The sequence below is a fragment of the Lipophrys pholis genome (genome assembly GCF_963383615.2).
Source record: "Lipophrys pholis genome assembly, chromosome: 2".
Taxonomy (NCBI): domain Eukaryota; kingdom Metazoa; phylum Chordata; class Actinopteri; order Blenniiformes; family Blenniidae; genus Lipophrys; species Lipophrys pholis.
The window spans coordinates 17134810-17154035 of NC_137636.1; the positions used below are offsets into that span (position 1 = coordinate 17134810).

The 19226-nt window shown below is 40.2% G+C and overlaps 1 protein-coding gene across 2 annotated transcripts in view; it reads right to left on the minus strand.

Annotated features, from left to right (window-relative positions):
• Positions 1–1547: 1547 nt before the first annotated feature.
• Positions 1548–19226, minus strand: part of spon1a (spondin 1a) — a 71475-nt gene continuing 53796 nt past the window's right edge. Inside the window, exons 8-16 of one of the 2 annotated variants that reach the window (XM_080490249.1) lie at positions 13665–13866; positions 11173–11313; positions 10258–10333; positions 9963–10145; positions 6907–7077; positions 6165–6332; positions 5626–5790; positions 3320–3586; positions 1548–3212 (exon numbers count right to left, since the gene is read on the minus strand). In XM_080490249.1, coding sequence (XP_080346375.1) covers positions 3049–3212; positions 3320–3586; positions 5626–5790; positions 6165–6332; positions 6907–7077; positions 9963–10145; positions 10258–10333; positions 11173–11313; positions 13665–13866 — 1537 coding nt within the window. In that variant the 3' untranslated portion in view covers positions 1548–3048. The remainder of the gene's footprint in view (positions 3213–3319; positions 3587–5625; positions 5791–6164; positions 6333–6906; positions 7078–9962; positions 10146–10257; positions 10334–11172; positions 11314–13664; positions 13867–19226) is intronic. The other variant, XM_080490250.1, reaches the window with a different exon arrangement.

Sequence of the window (19226 nt, forward strand, 5' to 3'; positions counted from 1 at the left end):
TCTCGCCAGTAGGATGAGACACTACAACAATTACTGTTGTAGTGCTTTGTGTGTAAGGTTTTCCAAAATATATTTCACCTGGTAATGGAGATCAAGCACAAAACAGGCACAACTCTTCTAATGCTGGATAAACACTTGGATTTTTAAGTATATGTAAAATATTCAGATATCATCTGTACATTTCACAACTTTTACATGTACTTTTTTTACATGATTTTGGAGTGAAGCTTTTTTAAAGTTTTAATTTGTCTCTGTGACTTGGGCAATTAACAGAACGTGTGTCATAGTTTTACCCTCCATGTATTACAGGGCAGTCCCATCTCACACTAAAATGAAATGAAATCATTATGCACAAGTTTTCTTTTTCTTTGTTTGATGTTTCCCAAAGACTTCTTCCTCACTGATCGAACCCTCACACTCAGCTTGTCCTTTGCTGGTTCTTTAGATTGTGTGCTTGATGTTGTGTAACAATTACATAACAATTGTTCACAAACTATGAGAGTTCCTATGAGCAACTTTGTGTTCACTTTAAGAACCAGCAGGCCAAAGTTAACTTCTGCAAACAAGGCAGTACAAAATGTTGTACTCAACTGCACATTTTAACAGGGCCAGCCACAACAAATCATTGCAACTTGCACCATTTTCTCCCCCATGGTAGATGACCTTCCTACCACACTCAGGGTTCAGATTGAGCCTGATGCACCACGAGGTGGGAGTGGCTGTCGAAACTGTTTGAGCTGATGTAAAATGATGTGTCCTCAGAAGGTTTATATGAGTATCTGAAGCCTGGCTGTTATTTATGGTTCTGGTGTTAACACTTGCAGGTGTATGTGAGAGCGTTTTGCTTACTGTTAAACAAAAGGGATTCAATTATTGCTATGGCCTTATTACCCAGAACTTCATGTAGGATAAAGATATGCCAGATATATTACTTTCAAGGGATATATCCTAAATTTGAGACTTCAGAAATGATCATCCATGTTCTTTGTCCTACTGTAAAATCTCTCATGCAAACACCCACTGTACACTCTCCTCACATCTTTGTTTTGCCTGAGGCACTTTGAAATAAGGACAGGATGTTGCAGAAACTTACATGAATCTTGCCTTTCACAAATGTTCCAGGCAGTAAAATAAATACAATAATAGTTCTGAGTGATGATAAGGGATGTAATCTGACTCGTGGTTAATAGTCTATCTTAACACCGGCGATGAGCATTTCTCTCACCCTCAGTGTGAGCTTGAAAGCTCGCACGGAAAGGAAATAACATTAAGTGAAGGAAAGGATGAAGGGTTCAGTCTTCAAGTACACACTGTGACCTGCCCCTACAACATAAATATCCATTAGTGTGTCCACAGACAGGGGGAACTCATTATAAAATCACAGATACAAGAAAGGTCTCCTTGCATAACTGCATCTTTGACTTGATTTCCTGCCTGAGCTCAGAGATGCTGCTGTGCTAAAACCAGCCTCAGGCATCACACTGGACTGGATGAGGTCTAAAACGGTTCCTGAGCAGATCAAAAAATAAAAGATGAGATCATATTTTATGTCCATATTTATTTACCAATGCATACAGCCTCCATAGCAATTTGTGTTTTAACATCTCATTCACGCCTGTGATAATTCCCCCTCCATGTTCCCACCGCCTGTGAAGTGTGTAGGCTTCCCCCCATGTGTGGTTGTGTTGGCATGGAAACAGGAATGGCATTGTGATGTGTGTATTGAATTTTTCACCCCTGTCCCTGGAGCTCCACAGTGAGGAGAGCCTGACACCATCCCCTCCCCCCAACGATTACACAAGAGGGGAGGGTGCAGATTCCTCGGAGGTCTAAGAAAGCATGCCCATCTGAAAACTCTCCGACCTTCGCCATCCTTTTAAACTAAGAACAAAAACCCTCCGTGTAGATTGACAAAAGACCATGAATGCTGTTTTGCGTCTTGTAAAATCACTTCCCTGTTCGACTGAGTGTGATGAGGAGCATGCTGCCACATGAATGACGACACGTTGCATGTGATCTTAATCAGTTTCAGACAGCTTTTAGTGTCATTTGCAAATCAATTCACCAAATTAATGAAATGAACCGACTGTAATCATGAAGGTGTTCACCGTACATCACACTGCCCCCTTGTGGATAAAGTATGTCAGTACAGGGAGCTGTTGTGCGAGAAGTCAGAGCTTCAGGAATCGTTAATGGAAAAGAGGAATACGTCTGAGACTTGCTGTCGCCATCTAGTGGCAAATCAAGTGTAAAGCAGGAGCCGCTCACGCTACACCTCATTCCCCTGAAGAAAAAGACAGATCCATGTGACAAGTTGTCACATTTACTTTTATTGTAAAGGTGATATTATTCCAAAATATTAATATGTTAGAGGAACAGAGATAACGAAAAGGAAGGAGGAACATCTACAAAACACCTACACAAGACTTTGGTCTTGGGACACATTCTTATCAAAAAATTCCACTGGAAAAAAATAACATTTTCTAACAATGTTCAAAATCATATAGATGTCAACTGTGGTGCATCTACATGTACAACAATATAGCTGGGTAAAAAGTTAACGGGCGTTTTGTATTCTAGAAACAACTGAACATTTTGAAGGCATATAAAACACTGGAATGGCTGGGCACCTGTGCTTTGAAGTCTGCAAGTACTACCTAAGGATACCACAAGATATAACTTATTTTTTTTATTAATAAATCGATTTATTGTTCATAATTATTATAATTTCAAAGATAGTGTATACCACGACGAGTTTACAGTAATGTTGCAAAAGTCAAATGTGTATCAGAGCTAGTTTGAAAGCACAGAAGAATCAGCCGAGTTTAAATCCAGGGTTTTCCAGGGAGATCATTTAGTTTGTTTTTCTCTTGAGGAAAAAAAACTTAACTCTGGATTTAACCAAAACAGATTCATTAATGTATCATTTCAGCCCTAAACAGAGTGCATTGGGTTGTTATGTGACAGTTGCGCCTTTTCCTCTTCCTCACTGTCAGCCTACCCCACCCTCTCCTCCTGTCCACACCTCCCCTGCTCCCTCACTCCTTCCTAGCAGGGGTGCACATTGCAAGCCCTGATCTCCTTCCTGTCCTTACAGCTGGACAGCTGGGCGCCTTTAAACCTCTGCTTCACGATCATGTGTCGTTCTTGAACACCTCCAGCACATATCTTGGAGCACTCTGTCCAACTGGACCACGGCCTCATTCTACACCCTGAAAGACAGAAAGAATGAAAAGAAGGAGAGAGAGTCAGGAGACTGTTTTCAATCGCCTTTGTGATGTCGTGGTTATGATCGATTGAAATGAAATTAGCTCCGAACCTGGATGGTCGGAGGCGCCCTCGGTTCTTCCCTGTTTGCTCCTCCTCTTTTCACGCTGTTCCTTGCGTCGTTTCTTCTCATCACTGTTGGCCTGTCCTCGGTTGCACTTCCTGACCTTACACTTCTTCCTCTGGATGGTTTCAGGACAGGGGTCTCCACCAAACTGGGGCTCCATTGTCACCATGCGTGTCCGGATCGTATGCCCCTTTCCGCAGGACTTATTGCACTCTGACCACTCAGTCCACTCTGACATGACACAATCTATGGCTTAAGACACAGACACAGAAGGTCAGAGTGATGTATATTTTACAAAATGCAACAAAAATTTCAGATCAACTTTGCATTGATTCATGCATTGACATAAATAGAATCTTCTTTAAAACGACATTCAAACAATGACGTTGAAGGTAAAAGATAGACTACAGTTTCAATTTTAAAGTGAAAGCCACCAACCAGCACCTATCAAGAAATAGCCTTTATTTCCTGAGGATAAAACTTTGACAACAGTATCTTTTAGTGGGAATATACAAAAATCCAACTAATTGACACCTTCTGGTGAGGCTGAGTTCTGGATTAGTTTTACTCTCAATATGTGAGATCTGACACCCCAGCTTTGATTATATTTAGAATATATTTATTTGATGTTTATTGACGGGATGCTGCCAAGTAGCTTCATTCACTATGAGGGCAGGATTACTTTAATCCCCTCCGGTGATGAAAGTAATCCAGCAGATGAGGGATTGCAAGGACCAGAAAAGGAATTGATCCACCATCCCCCGGCCATGACAAATCACAACCGAGATATAATGCATGATATCAGCCAAGTTTCCACCATCAACTAAACAGCCCCATAACATAATGGTTGTTTCCACCTCTTTTCTAGCTGTGATGTTCAGGAGGTTTTGCCTCTCCTACACAGGACATGCTACTCATGCATGCACCAACACTGTTCGCAAATTACTTGAATGTGATAAGGTGTCCAAGTACGTAATCGTTTCTTGTTTAGTGTTGTCCATGTAGCCAGTACTCAGGCTTTTGTTTCTGGTTTCATCAGGTACTCCAACAGATTGTTCTTTGCTGCTTCTAGTCTGAGTTCTATTAAGAGACAGGCTGCTGTCTACACACTGAGGACCTGGTTTAATAAGATCCTGCATAAAGTGTGCTATGGTGGCGCTTTCAATTTATGTGTGTGTTGTGGGTCATTTACTAAAAATAACACCAAGAGTGACATTGTGTCAAAATGAGAATTGAAATGAGGATTTTGTGCCAGAAGCCAGATTGGTTCTGTGTTCATTTACTTGCCATAAGGTGGTTGGATGGAGTGCCATATACGATACTATATATCTGAACATTACACATTAATCATTCAGCATTATCTCCCTCACTCAAGACAAATTTACTAAATTGATAATGCATGTTATTTTGTGTGGTTATTAGATGTGATCTCCACTGCACCCCATTAGTAGATGAGCTTGGACCTAAGTGGAGCAGGTGTACATGTATCTCATGTTTGTGGCCATTTTTATACAAGCAAAACTTTTAAAGATCAGACCCTAATTTTTAAGAGAAGAGAAGAGAAGAGAAGAGAAGAGAAGAGAAGAGAAGCTTCTTGCAACATAGCTCCACACAGAAAGAGCACAGTCCTGTCAATATGACAGGATAAAGTTAAATAAATGATATTAGATATTAATATAAAGGTCTAAGCATTGCCTGGTGACCTGCCTTGGGCAGATCCTGCCTACATCGAGAGTCAGTTGCGATCCGTTTCTACGCCTGTTGACCCTGAGCTGGATAAAGCATATGGATGATCAATGATACAGCCAACAGCCTCTTGAAACCTGATGTAGTATTGGAAAATTTATAAACCACTATATGGTATTGTCATCTGGGTTACAGTTGTACTGCCTTTTGTTTCATTTTCAAGATACACACATTCTAATCTAAAGGTCACAGACCATTACTATTTTTCATAAGGCCTTGTTCCACTTAGACCTCTGATTCACCTCCTCTCTGGATTCTCACACCAGTTTATCTCTTGGGAGAATATGTATTGCAGGTCAAACCTGAATTCATCAGTTGTTTCACACTCACTCCCGCAGTTTCTGTTAAAAATACATCCGATGAAAGTTGCTTCAGTCACCTTTCTGCCCTGGCTGCACTGAACTCCCAACGATGCTGTGCATTTTTACAACAAGGCACCAGGGTTCAGAAGGGGGATGGTGTTTTCATGAATTACCATAAATTATATATGTTGATGTTCAGTGTTTGTGTGTGTGTGTAGGTGGATAAGGATATTTCCTACTTACGGCACTCTGGCAGCATGCACTTCTCCACCTGTTCTAACTCCTCTGTACACTCTCCCAGTTCCACCGGCGACTTGAGCATACGCTGCCGTGTCCTCAGGCCCTTCCCGCAGGTCACACTGCAGTCACTCCAGTCAGACCATGGTGTCAGCATGCAGGGAATGGTATCTGCACACATTGGACGCTCTCAGGAATCCACTGCTGAAGACGTGTATTGTCACACTGTGTATATATATATATATATATATATATATATATATATATATATATATATCTTTTGAAACAGAATTGTAAACAACAAGCACGGACATCGCAACTATTCAGTATTTTTTTCACGAAAGGACAAAAAGTTGTAAGCTTACGGAGGAAATGTCCTCTTCAGCTTCAGTTCAGACATTTACTACAGGGAATTCATATGTGGGTTTGCTTGTCTGCACTTAGGCTGGTGTCAGGCCGCTGTTCCCATTTGCATAATGAAAGAGTTTTCAACAGATTTGTAGTGTAGGAGGTGTCAGGATAGTCCTGTTGGTGTTTCTACTCACGACATTCTGGCATCATGCACTTCTCCACTTCTAGAACCTCTGCCCCACAAATGGAGCCGTCTGCAGGAGGCATCTTCACCATGCGCTCCCTCCTCTTCATGCCAAGACCACAAGTGGCACTGCAGACGTCCCATTCACCCCACTCTGTAACCAGGCAACTGCTGGGAGCTAAGAACAAAAGAGAAAGACTAAGTACAGTAAAATAACAATGTTGTTCGACATTAGCGCTCCAGTTTGGACGATAAGACATAAAAAACTAGGTTTGTTAAAGCCACTCTCTCACTGAGTTTTTACAGTGTCTCGAAACATTCGCAGCACTTTGTGATTTCCAGTTTGCGCACCGTAGGGCCTTGCAAACATGTCAATTGTATTTTCAAAAAGTTTCAGACAAAAATTGGATAATTTCTTTTTTAATTAGAAAACCACAAGGAGTGAGAAATGCATGCTCAGCGTGTTAGTCTGATCTTCATCCAGCAGCTGCTTGACTTTTTTCCGATCTCATTTTCACTTTATGTCTGACCCCTATATATCCATCGGGAATTCTCAGTTTGTGAAAGTTTGACTTGTGACTTACAGATAGTTTATGTGACATTTTTCGGACTGTACTCTTATCACTCTACTCTAAAGTAAACTTGTCATTAATTCATCTATTTTCTCACATTTTTGTGCATTCAACTTGTTAGTTGACGGGTGCGTCGTGAGGTAGGAGCTTAATGGAGACAGAAGAAACCTGAAAACTCACAGCATTCTTCATTGACGGCACAGTTCTCAGTCTCCTCTGTGGGCAGTGTGCAGATTGAGCCGTCGTCGGGGAACTGTTTAACATAACGCTCTCGGGAACGTGTGCCCATCCCACACGACATACTGCAGGGAGACCAGGTGATCCACTCTGACATCATACAGGTGGACGCATCTTTAGAGGGGAACAATATGTCAGAAAGGATAGCATAATTGTATAGTAAGTGCCAACTAATCTTGCGCAATATATAATATACATTTCTTTATCGGCTTTACACAGAGCAATCCGAGCTCATGACGGCAACTAATTAGGAAGGGTAATTGCAAGCACTTGCTTACATTTATTTCTAGCTCCTAATGTAATTATGAAAGTCTCTGTTAACCATCCAGCAAGGTTTAAATAAAGTCCAAACCAAACAAGTCTTTCAGCAGGAGAGCAAGAGATTACAGTGTGTGGATGTACATCTAAAGTATACATGAGGAGAGATTTGTCATTCGTTTGCTCTAATAAATATCAATTACAACCCTGGAAGTGGTAGGAAAAGATCCAAATGAAATTGGTGATTACTAACACAACAGCATTTCTTTTTTTTTCTTTATCTAAAAGTAAAAAGCTTTTATTCCAGCTTTTACCAACACATTAGAAGATGATAAAAAATCGAATCCTATTTATTACCAATGCCACTTCTCAGTGAATAAGAAACATGAATCAACCAACTCACAGCCATTTCTATTCATAAAAATAACAACTACAACTTGAGAAAGAGAAAAGTTTGCATGTCACGGCCAGTAAACCCGCAAAAATGTCTCTATGCTACACTTTCGAAGCTGACTTTAGTATGAAGAACTGTAATTTAAAAGCTGGTGAACATATGTTGATCAATCCTTGGTTTGAGTCCAGTCTTTTGAGTCTTTGCATATTCTCCCTGAGCACTCATAGGTTTTATCTGGGCACTCAGGATTCCTCCCACGACTAAACATATTTCTAAGGTTAACTGTTGACTCTGAATTGACCCTATATGAATGTGCATGTGTCTAATTCTACCCGTTTACCCTGTGAAGCCTGGTAACTCATCCACGGTGTACAATGCCTGTCAACAATGTAATATTTCAAATTAAGTTTCCTCAATTTGAACATGTTCCATAATCATATGCAACATCTTGGTCAAAAGCTTGACTAACAAAAAAGTAATATTCAAGTTTTAAAAAAGCACACAGCAGAGGACTATAGTTGGTGCTAATTTATGTTCTAAAGGTCAGATCAACCAAAACACATTTCTTTCTAATAATCCTTTTACACCCACTAGTGGCCATTGTTAGTTAAGAAATAATTATGTCATGACACAATGAAAAAACAGAATGGACACCTGTAGTGAGAAAGTAATGGAAGTAATAGATATGCTTCATGGCCACTGACAGTGTGACAGATCCTTTTGTAATGAGGTTTAAAGAAGAAAAAGAAATAAAAGAATGTCTGCACCCAATTTCTCCTAATCTCTTGATCGCACTATACACCTTCGTCCCAAAGTGAAGTGTGACTCTCTGACGCCAACAGTCATACAGAAGCAGAAAAAAGAAAAGAACGAAAAGAAAAGAAAAACTCGGTTGAATAAATTCAGTGGTGTAGTGACGAGCACGGTCAGCTCACAACGAGAGAGACTTGGGTTCTTACTGGACACTCTGGTTTGTTTCCTCCCACAGTACAGGAACATGAGGCTGACTGGTGACTCTAAGATTCCCTTAGCTATGAAAGTCTGTCTGTGACTGTCCATTTCTGTGTTTTCCTTGTGATGGATGGACGGGTGGATGGATGGATGGATGGATGGATGGATGGATGGATGGAGGGATGGATGGATGGATGGAAACACAGCCTATTTTAAACACATCCTTTGTTTTGTCTCTCGGGTGAACCAGGACTCATTGAACACGATGAGGGTGTGAAAAAGGAAAGAAGGTTTTTATTTCAAACAATCCAGTTTTTCATGGTCTGGTCCCTCCAGAGGCTGAATCTTGTGACGAATTTAGAAAACTTTGTTCATTTTATTGTTCATCTCGATTCGTTGTGGTGCCGTTTCCCCTATTGTATCTTATTTACTTTTATATGCTTGTGTTATTGAAGACTGGCGGTGGGGTATTTTATTCGTAGTCCCCGTACAACAGTTTGTTGCATATTATTGAACGATGAAATGTAACTGTAGTTCCAAAACTTAATAATTGAGGGCTTTCAAACTATATGATGAAAGCAGTCAAGATGTAAAGCATGGCCTGTTCTATCAACACTATCAATCGGCAGTAAAAGGCTTCTTTCACTGATGAGAAGAGGTAATGAAACCTATTGATGATCCTGAATGTAAAAGCGTGTCTGAAGCCTTCATTACATCATTTAATTATCTGTACAACATAATATATTAAATCACCCATGCTTGTTATTGACGTCTTGGTCAAAAGGAATTTTGACTCACCGGGGTGTTTCTGCTAATCAAAGTAATTATGTTTCGTTATGTGTTGGATGAGCTCACACTGTTGAACACTAAGAGACAGGATGACTAAGCTGCATGGACTCGCACCCTGAGGCAAAAATCGTTGTGCACAGAATAAAAATAAAAATAATGAAGAGATGAAAATATATTAAAAAAAAAAAAAAAAAAAAAAAAACTTGAACAACAAGCAGACATTTCCTAAGTGAATTATTATTTACTTTTATATTTAATTGCCGTTTCCAGTTTAACTCATCTTGCTGTAAAACTTAAAAGCCTGTCATATAAACAAAGAACTCCTCTTTGCCTGTTTTTTTTAACTCTGACTTAATTGCAGCAGTAGAACGGTATGTTGGGTATTAGTGATGAGCGAGCACCAACAATGACGGTATTGAAAAACATGCCCCCAGTTTTTAGATGGTCAAACATTAACAGATGCGATCATTATCACAGACATTTAAGTGGACATAAAGTGCTTCGGGGCTGCTGAATCTTCCAAATTATTTGTGATGTTTTTCATTCCCATTTTGTTCTATTCTTAAAGCCAAAACTCTGACCTTCAGTCACTCAGATGCATACTCACCCTCATCACTGCACCCAGGCCCCATGCAGGGCTCAAAATCCTGAGTGTGTGGACAAGGAACGCTGAGGTCCAGCTGGGCCTTCAGCATCCTCTGTCGCATCCGCTTGCCCTTTTCACACGTGGCCGAGCTGCAGGCTGACCACGGAGACCAGTTGGAGTAGATACATGTCTCAGGAGTGTCATCTGCCGGATGGAGAAGAGAAGAGGGCACACTTTAAAAAGCTGTTCAGTATGCTTTCAATCTTGTATGTTTTTGTTTGAGAAAGACAGAGTGAAATTGGAATGGGATATCGACCTTCCTCCTTCTCCTCCTGGGCAATGTCTGCAACAATGTCATCCACATTGTCTGGCACAATGTTGCACTGTTCGCCCTGCGGACACACAAACACAGGCCACCGAGCCTTCCTTTGAGATGGCTTTCTATTAGAAACCTTTAATCCACAAGAAGACGCTCTGCATTTGTAATCTTGGTGTGTGGCTTTCTGTGCATCTAAAAGTCGAATAATATGAGTAACCACTAGAAAACTCCTTTTAATTCCTCACAGTTGCCTCTAGGTGCCACTGAAGGACTGTTGCCCCTTGATCCCTTTCAGTTTTTCACCAACTATTACAATGTACATTATCTGTGGGAAGCATCTACTTGTATATGAATCCCATCAGGATTTGTTTTTCAACTCTTTTAAAATACAATGGTTTCTTTTTTTTTCGTTCCGGTTAAAAAACAAACAACTGAAGTGAAAGAGATCTTATTGCCATTTTAGTCATCTACTCTAGCAGATTGTTTCTTGCTTTCTTTCTTTTTTTTTACAGGAAATTCAAGAATTTAATCCGTATTTAAATATAATAATATTAGATTGGAAATGCAGTTCCATGTTGTGACACTTGGCATTGTATGCTGACACTGTTTATCACTGGTTATAAGTAGATCTTGGTTAAAATAATAAATGAGCCAACTCGGTGAGTTGTTTCCTAAATATTTTTGTTACCTTCTGTTCAAATTCAAAATCAACTGTTGATCATTTCTTCTCCGGTCAGCGGGGACAATGATTGAGTTTTTACACTGTGGTGTGTTTTAATATATACAATATTCATCAAGTCTATTTATACAAGGGTTAAGAGGTACAAACACACTTTCCTGTCTCACCAAAACTACCAATTAACTGTATTTACATTGAGACATTAAGGATAGGCAAAAAAAAAATAGTCTGACCTTTCTGGCAATACGCTCCACCATCACCCTGGCCACCGGAGTGATCGCGCCCCCCTCGGGATCGTAAAAAGGGCTCTGCGGATGATCCAGACTGGTCAAGGGACGGATTTTTTCCTGAGGTGCTGCGGGCTTGTTGGGTGACTGAAAAAACCACAGACAAAGACACAAGAAGAAAAAGAACACGCATGGGTCAAAGCAGTGGGTTTTGGGATTTCAAAAAGAACCCACTAAGGATTTTTTGTTGTTGAAAAATGCATGTGCACAAGTATAAAGAGAACAAAGTGACCCAAAGTTACTCAACACAAAAGTCCTACAAAGGACAAGTTTCAAAGTCAGAGAGCAGCTGTGGAAAACCATTTGTATTTTTTATTTATTTATTTATTTTTTTTATGGGAGCTCCTCTTATTAGTCAACAGTAAAGGTCTGCCAGCATGAGGTTGATAGAAGCACCACTGCCAGAGGCAGTCTGGAGGCAGAAGACCAACTCATTCTTCACCACTCCCCCGCCGAGGCCACACAGAAAAACAAACTGTAGAGTAAGAGAGAAACGCATTTAGGGGGGACAGGAAAATGAGGGGAAGGGTAATGAGGAGCCACTAATTAAAAGGTACAGTAAAATTAATGAGACAAAGGATGGAGTTCATTGTTTTGTAACAGACCCGTGCCTTTAACAACTTAAACAACAGATAGCCAAAGCAGCAAAGTCGCACGCACACACGCACACCCCCCCACACACACCCACACACACACACACACACACATGTCTACACACAACAATGCATATAGAAGTTTTAAAAGATGTTTCTGTTAGAAAATGTACTTTTCTCCCTTGATGCCCTGCAGACGTTTTCTAACAAGGCTACAACTGTTGATCCTAACCTTAGTACTACCTCCAAACATGTCTCCGTGTCCAAATGTTGTGGTTTTTCTCATGTGGAGACAAAAAATCATGGTAACTCCAGTGATACAGGTTTCACCAGCTGTCACATCTGCAGCATTTATGTGCTGAAGTTGTTGTTGACATATTAGTTTGTGTTAGGTTACGAACTCTTGGCTTTCCCATCAGTTTGCACATCGGACAAAATAGGATGGTTCACATGCAGGTGAGGAAAATTATCGTCGCTCTTGCAGGAATGAAATAACGTTCTAAAATCCAATTCACACTGAATCATAAAATGTGTGCCTGTATGCTCAAATGTGAATGAGTTAAGTATTAAAGGAAGGAGAATGACTGTTAAGGGTAATTGTAGCAATCAGGGACTGAGGGGTTTAAGTGATCCTAACAGCCTGTGTGAGCTGCTTGTAATGCTGCAGATACAACTGCTGACTATGTTGACGGGTGGGTCAATCAATGGGTCAAACTATAATACTTTGTTTCTTGCTATTTCCAGAGTACTTCTTCCTTTCCCCACATGCAATATATCTCTGCCTTGTGTGTCTCCCTCTTTGCCCCATTCGGCTCTCTCACACATTTATAATAAGCAGGAAGCTTGGAAATGACTGCTCCAAATGGTTCTAATTCTTTTTACAAAAGGTTTTACAAATGCACATTATGAGATTTAATCCTGAGTCGCCAAGTTTGAGCAAGCACACGCACGCAAGTCGATGAGTGAGGAAAAAAAAAGCACAGGAGGAGGAAGGGGAGAATAAGTAATATTATTCCAGTGGCTGGCCAAAATAAACAAGGGAGTACAGTTCAGTGAGTTCATCTTGTGAGCGTGAAGGGATCAGCCAAAGGTTTCACAAATGTAGTCACAGAATTTGGTCAAACATAAAGCCTAATCTGTCAGTGCTGGCTGGAGACACTGAGCACGCAGCAGACAGCACCTCACTGTGACGGCTGGGAGGGAGGAACATTGTTCAAGGCTGTTAGAGGAGAATTGGATCGGAGATGGCACTTGAATTGTTGCAGCCCGGCAGTATGTGAAGAGGTGAGAGTGAGAAAGTGATTGTGAATGTGAATGTGAGCTGACAGGCAGATGAAGAGGAAGAGGTCAAAATGATGACAAGGTCAAAGCAAGGGTAAGTCTCAGCAGGCGATCAGACCAAAGCAGACAGGTTGTCCAGGTCGGAGAAAGGGGGAAGCTTTTCCAAGAAGGCTGTGATGTCTACGGGCTCATAACTCAAGCTGAGTCACCACATGGGGAACACTGCAGCTTTTGTTGCATCATAGTAATAAAGACTTTCCTTCCTGAATGAAATCCATTCCTCTAGGTCAATTTGAAAGCAGGTTCCTTAATTTCGTATGGAAAATATTAATGATTGCCATGTGATGTATTCCCCTGGAGACCTACAGTGACTGCACTTATATTTGAATATAAAGAACACTGCAAATGAACATGAGTTAAACGAACACTGCATGTGACAGGGGATGATAAATTACTCAATATACTGTGGCATTGTGCTTGTTTGTGGCAAATTAATGAAGAGACACGGTGATTTGATTTTGAATTTAACATCAGGGTGATCGCATGTATAGATGTTTCCTTCACCTCATATGTCACCCCACTGTCAGTGCCTGCATCCCACGGGATCATATCCTGCACCACCTTCTGGGCCCACCCGCACTCCTTGGTACACAAGTCCTCTGCAGATAGACCCACATTCCAGTCCGGACTCGGGCCTAACATGGTCAGGAAGGACATGAGGTGACGGCTCCGGTCCACTGAGAATTCAGCTGAGGGAGCAGCCCGCCTGAGGAGAGTGAGCACAAGTCAGTTTAAACATTGTGAGAGTAAAGCTGTAGCCTCACTGACAAGGACCAGGCCACACTTTGAGAACACCAGGAGTACAGTAGTGTTTAAATCACCCTGCCTGGTTAAAAACACCCTTCACCAAACTTTGCACTTCTAGCCGACATAGTGAGAATGGGAAAGCTATGACTGCGATTAAAGCAATACAATAAAATGTTTTTCTCCTGTACTTTCTTTTAATTTAGTTATATGGAGTTAGAAAGTGTGCCGCATCGCAAGCATCCTGAAAGGCACCAAGTATAGAGGAAGATATTGTAAAAAAAACTGACATAGCATTTTCCCTGATGAAGCTCCTTGTGATATACAGTACCTATAGATATAGGAATATCTGATCTGCTATAATATATAACTAGAATATATTAGAAATAACTTGAATATCTAATATATCTAATACTGAAATTAAATGTAAATGAAAGCAGAATGGAAAATAAAAGAGGATTAAGAACGATAGGAAGTAGCTGATAAATTGGGCAATCCATGACTGTTTATAGGAAAAATATAATAAAATTCTGACAAATTTACTAATCATAAACTTGAAGCCTTTTCCACATCATATTTAATTTCACAAACACGCATGCACACAAGATATACAATGTGTTTTCTGATCTTTCCGTGACATTGCATACTGCAGATTCCATTCATTTCCTGCAGACTTACTTCTTATGCTGCAGTGACCTACCACCCTAACTTTAGTCTCACTTTAAGATATAGTTCACTATCTGTAAGTTTAATTGTTTTTAATAATAATATTGGCCTAAGAATAATACTTTTTTTTTTGAACACACTTTTCATTTTAAAAAAATCTCAAAGTGCTACAAGCACGTTAAAAAAGAAGCAGCATAAACACCTAAAATTCAAAAACAGTCCTTGAGGAGAGTTAAAAGCCTCTTTAGAAAGGTAGGTCTTCAAGTGCTTTTTAAAAGAGGCCACAGTCTGTGGGGTTCTGAGGTGGCTGGGTAGGGAGTTCCACAGACGTGGTGCAGCTGCACAAAAGGCTCAATCTCCCATGTTCCCATTTTATCCCCATACGGACGGCAATTCTCTATAATGTGATTCTTAAAACAGATGATGTCCCCACGAAACACAACCTCAATTCCACACATGTGCATGCAGGCTGTTCACATTTATGTAATGTCCCCTTGCCTGAACATGGAACTTGTAACCTTATTCTGGACCCCACTAAAGTAGTATCTTCCCAGTTATAGTTTTTACACACACACACACACACACACACACACACACACACACACACACACACACACACACACACACACACACACACACACACACACACACACACACACTCTCTCTTACTTTTCTATTGACCAATGATTGACAGCTAAAACTAATTAGGATTTTTTTTCTCCCAATGAACACAACATTAATTAGGAATGGGAAGCTTCTTGTTATAACTTAGACAATTAGCTGGTGATTCCTCTTCACCTGTCATCATGCCCATACAAATCCCTGCGACTCCAGCCAACTCGGCCCTGCCCTCTCACACTCCACTAATGATGGCCTCTGACATTGTGAAACAGCCCTTATCCCCTGGGAACACAAAACTTGACTCAACTCTCTCGGGCTTCTGCTTCGTCTGCGCTGCAAGTCAGAGGTTTATCTCAGAGAGCCACCTGGGCTCTATAAAAAAGTAAAGTGTAATTGACAGTAAAGAGGAGACAGAGCAAGGCTGGTAGCAAATGAGGAAAGGATTAATCACCCTCGATAACCTCACTGAAATACTCCAGGAATTCAGAAATGTCTCTGGTTTTTAAATGGGCAGGCATATTTTTGGAGGGACGTTGATATGAATGTTAGTGGGTGTCATGATTTTGCTACATATTCGGGACTAATGATTCCCCTACTAACTCACTTGCATTTCACTGCTTCACATATCACTTGTGTGGGTGGCTAATCACGTTTTCTAGTTGGATATACTCTGTGTTTTTTTTCCTTTATGGATTAAACAAGCAAAATAAAGTTATTTGAGAGCGCAGTTTTAGTCCACCTTTGGCAATTTTGACTGGTTTAATTCATTCTCTGCAACAAAAGACCAAATTAAAAAATGCAAGTTTATGGTAATAACTAAGTGTGAAGCATCTGTGCTATCCGTTATAAAGAAGTGATGAGTTGAAAGGAAATTGAAAAACATTGACAGCAGATAGCGATAACTTAATAGTTTCGTTATCTCTATCTGCTGTCAATGAAAAAAAAAAAGAGTTCAGATTTTGCCGTTTTAACGCCAGCAATGAAACAGGCTGCTCACTCAATAAAACTGCACCACCTGATTATTTTGGACTTTGTGGCTGGTGGGCCCACGAAGCCCTCCCATACAGCTTGTTTGGGAGGGCTATCGGAACACCTGGGCTACTTCATCACCAGGAACACATCAATGCAAGTTCCACTGACTCTCGTCTGGACAAGATGTGCACAGTTTATTTTTTAATTTTTTTTAGTTGTCTGTTTGAATCTTCACTACAGATTTGTCCACCTTTAGAGACCCTACCAGGATCACAATGTGCCAAGGTCCAGAAAAGGTTGCAGCCCTTCAACATTGAGAAGAGCAATTTGAGTGTGCTCGGTTATAGTTCTGGCATCTGATTAGGATTCGCCGGAGTCATCTCCAATTAGAGGATGATATATCAAGATAGTACATCTCATTTGGTCTAGGCGGCTTGAGGTTTCCCCATAAGAGCTCCCCTGATGTTGCAGAGGATGGGTGTGAATAATGTGGATGCATGGATATGACATTTTTAAGGGGTTAAAAAAATCTAAATACCTGTTCGGAACAGCTGGACAGTGATTCTTTCTGGCCACTTCTACATCATTAAAAGGAGCAATTTCCAGGTTACAAAAAATACTGCCCGGTAGGCTAGTGGACGAGATTTTATCCTTGAAATTGGGTATACAACTATAAAACACTATGAAGCCCCACTATCAACTCCGAAATGTAAAAAGCAGCTCATTACCAGCTGTATCCTTGTCTTCAAAAGCTTTCCATTTTACACTCCTCACAAATACCTTTTTTTCCTCACTGCTAATCAAGTGGAACTTACAGAACACCAAAGTATTCGTCTGGTTATTAGGAAGAAGCCTGACAAGAGAGTGGGAGTTGGAAGAGAACAACAAGCCAACTTGAGTGTCGTGAAGGTACTGAAGCTGTCAGGCAACCAGTTTAATCCAGTATAAATGGGAAAGTGGCACAGAGAGGGGGTGGACTAATGGAAAGTATCTTTAGTGAGGAAACGAAAGGAGAAAGATACTGTAGTGAGGAACGTGATTTGGAAGTGAGTGGGAAGATACGATGCAACAAAGAGAGTCAGAGGTGGCTTCGCATCAGACTCTGATGTGAGGAATCAGGAACATCTCCTAAAGATCACAATAGACCTTAAAAAAAAAAAAAAAAAAAAAAAAAAAAAAATTTCCCATTTGTGTCTATGGGCTTGTTGTCTGTTTATGTGTTGTTCTGTGCAAAATAATAGTAAAACAAAATAATTTTTGTGTTTTCACACAAATGTCCATCCTCTTCTCTTTCTGTAAAAGAAAGTCATAAGCCAGACGACTCATCCAGCACTTAAGGGCGTTTATTATTTATTTGCAGTTTCTCCCCTGCACCAAAGAGCTTCGCTGTCGTCCAATATTGGCTTGAACTGTCGGAGGCGTGTAACACACATCAGGCACGATTAGATACGGAAAATGTCAATCAAATCTGGGCTACTTTACTACTTTTTTCCCCTCAGAAAGACGTAAATATGCAGAAATCAAATAGCACTGGGACATTTTATGGGGTCGTCAAGGGGTTAGACAAATTGCACCAGACAACTGATGTGCAGACAATCGATGTAAGCGTCCGAGACTGACCAAGTGAGTGATGGAATCGTGGCTTCATTAGCAAAGGGGGCTTGATGGGGAACCTTTTTTCAGGCTTGGCACAGAAGGTTGTGATATTCAAGGTGGCATCTTAGGCAAGTGCAACACCACAGCGATGTCCAAAGCCTCAAAAATAGTGATATACTGAAGTTTCAGCAGTTGTTCTGACAATAAGTTTAAGTACCGACTACCTCAATGTCTGCTGACTGTAAGATTGTCTACCTGTGTTGACAGTCAGTGACATCAACTACATTTAAATGTCATATTTGTCTCTCCTCTCAGCAAAGGGAACTTTCTTTGCTGCTTTTTCAAACATTTGCTTCACGCCCTCTGTTTTTATTATATGAAGAAATCAACAACACAACTTTATCTTAAGTCTTCAATGGTAGAAAGCAATTAAGACATCTCAGCTTTGTGTCTCAGTAATTACAGGCTGAACAAATCTAGAGTGGGGTGAGTGCACCGGTCTGACTCTAAAGGAGGCGTGAACGGAGTTAAAATGGAAGAAAAGTTAGATATGCAATTTATCATCACATTACATTTCACAATCTAACTGCTTTTTGCACTCATTCCATGGGTAAAAAATGTACCATTTCCAAATACTGTTACATTTCAAACTAAGAGCTGGAAAAAGCTGATCAACAGTCTACAAACAACAGGGGACGTATTAAAAATAATCCATAATACATTGTCCTTGACTTAAAGAGACACTGACGTTGAATCAGTTTGTGGCTTTTAGGTTTGATACAACTTGATACAGTTTAAGTTAAAAAGAAAAGTGTCTCTTACACTGGTATACCCATTAACAAAAAACAACTTACATTTTATTCCCACAATACACTGTTTATCAGGACCATTGCCTGTCTTTTCTCAATGCTTACAAAACAATTTTAAATATAATGCACACTTACAAAAACTCGGAACACAAGAGTCGACAATCACCTGAATGAATGAACGAATGAATGAATGAATGGTTTATTTCGGTTACGGGTACGGTTCGAGTGCAAAAGTTGAATTTTTGTGCATTCAATTCATAGTGCTTTTAAGTTCACACACACGTGTTTTTTTCCTCACTTCAGAATGCAGAGGTAACAAATCAGCTCACACTGAATACAGGGTTTGTCGGCTTTTCTCTTTTGTGTGCATCACACGAGTTGACAGTTTGGAGAAGACTTTAAGAGAGACGTATACAATTATCATAAAAGGGAAAACGGAAGAAAAAGAAAAAGCTTTTACTGTTGAAATGAGTACTACTTTAGCAAAATAGATCAGAAAAAAATGAATGTACCTGTTGAGAAGCTGCTTAGAAAGAGTGACCTGATTCAAGGTTAAACACAGGTAGGCAATTTCAGTAGAATTTAAATTTCAGAAGAATTTAAATCAAATTCTACCTCGGCCATAACTTTATTTTTGATGATTTTTGTGTTAACTTCT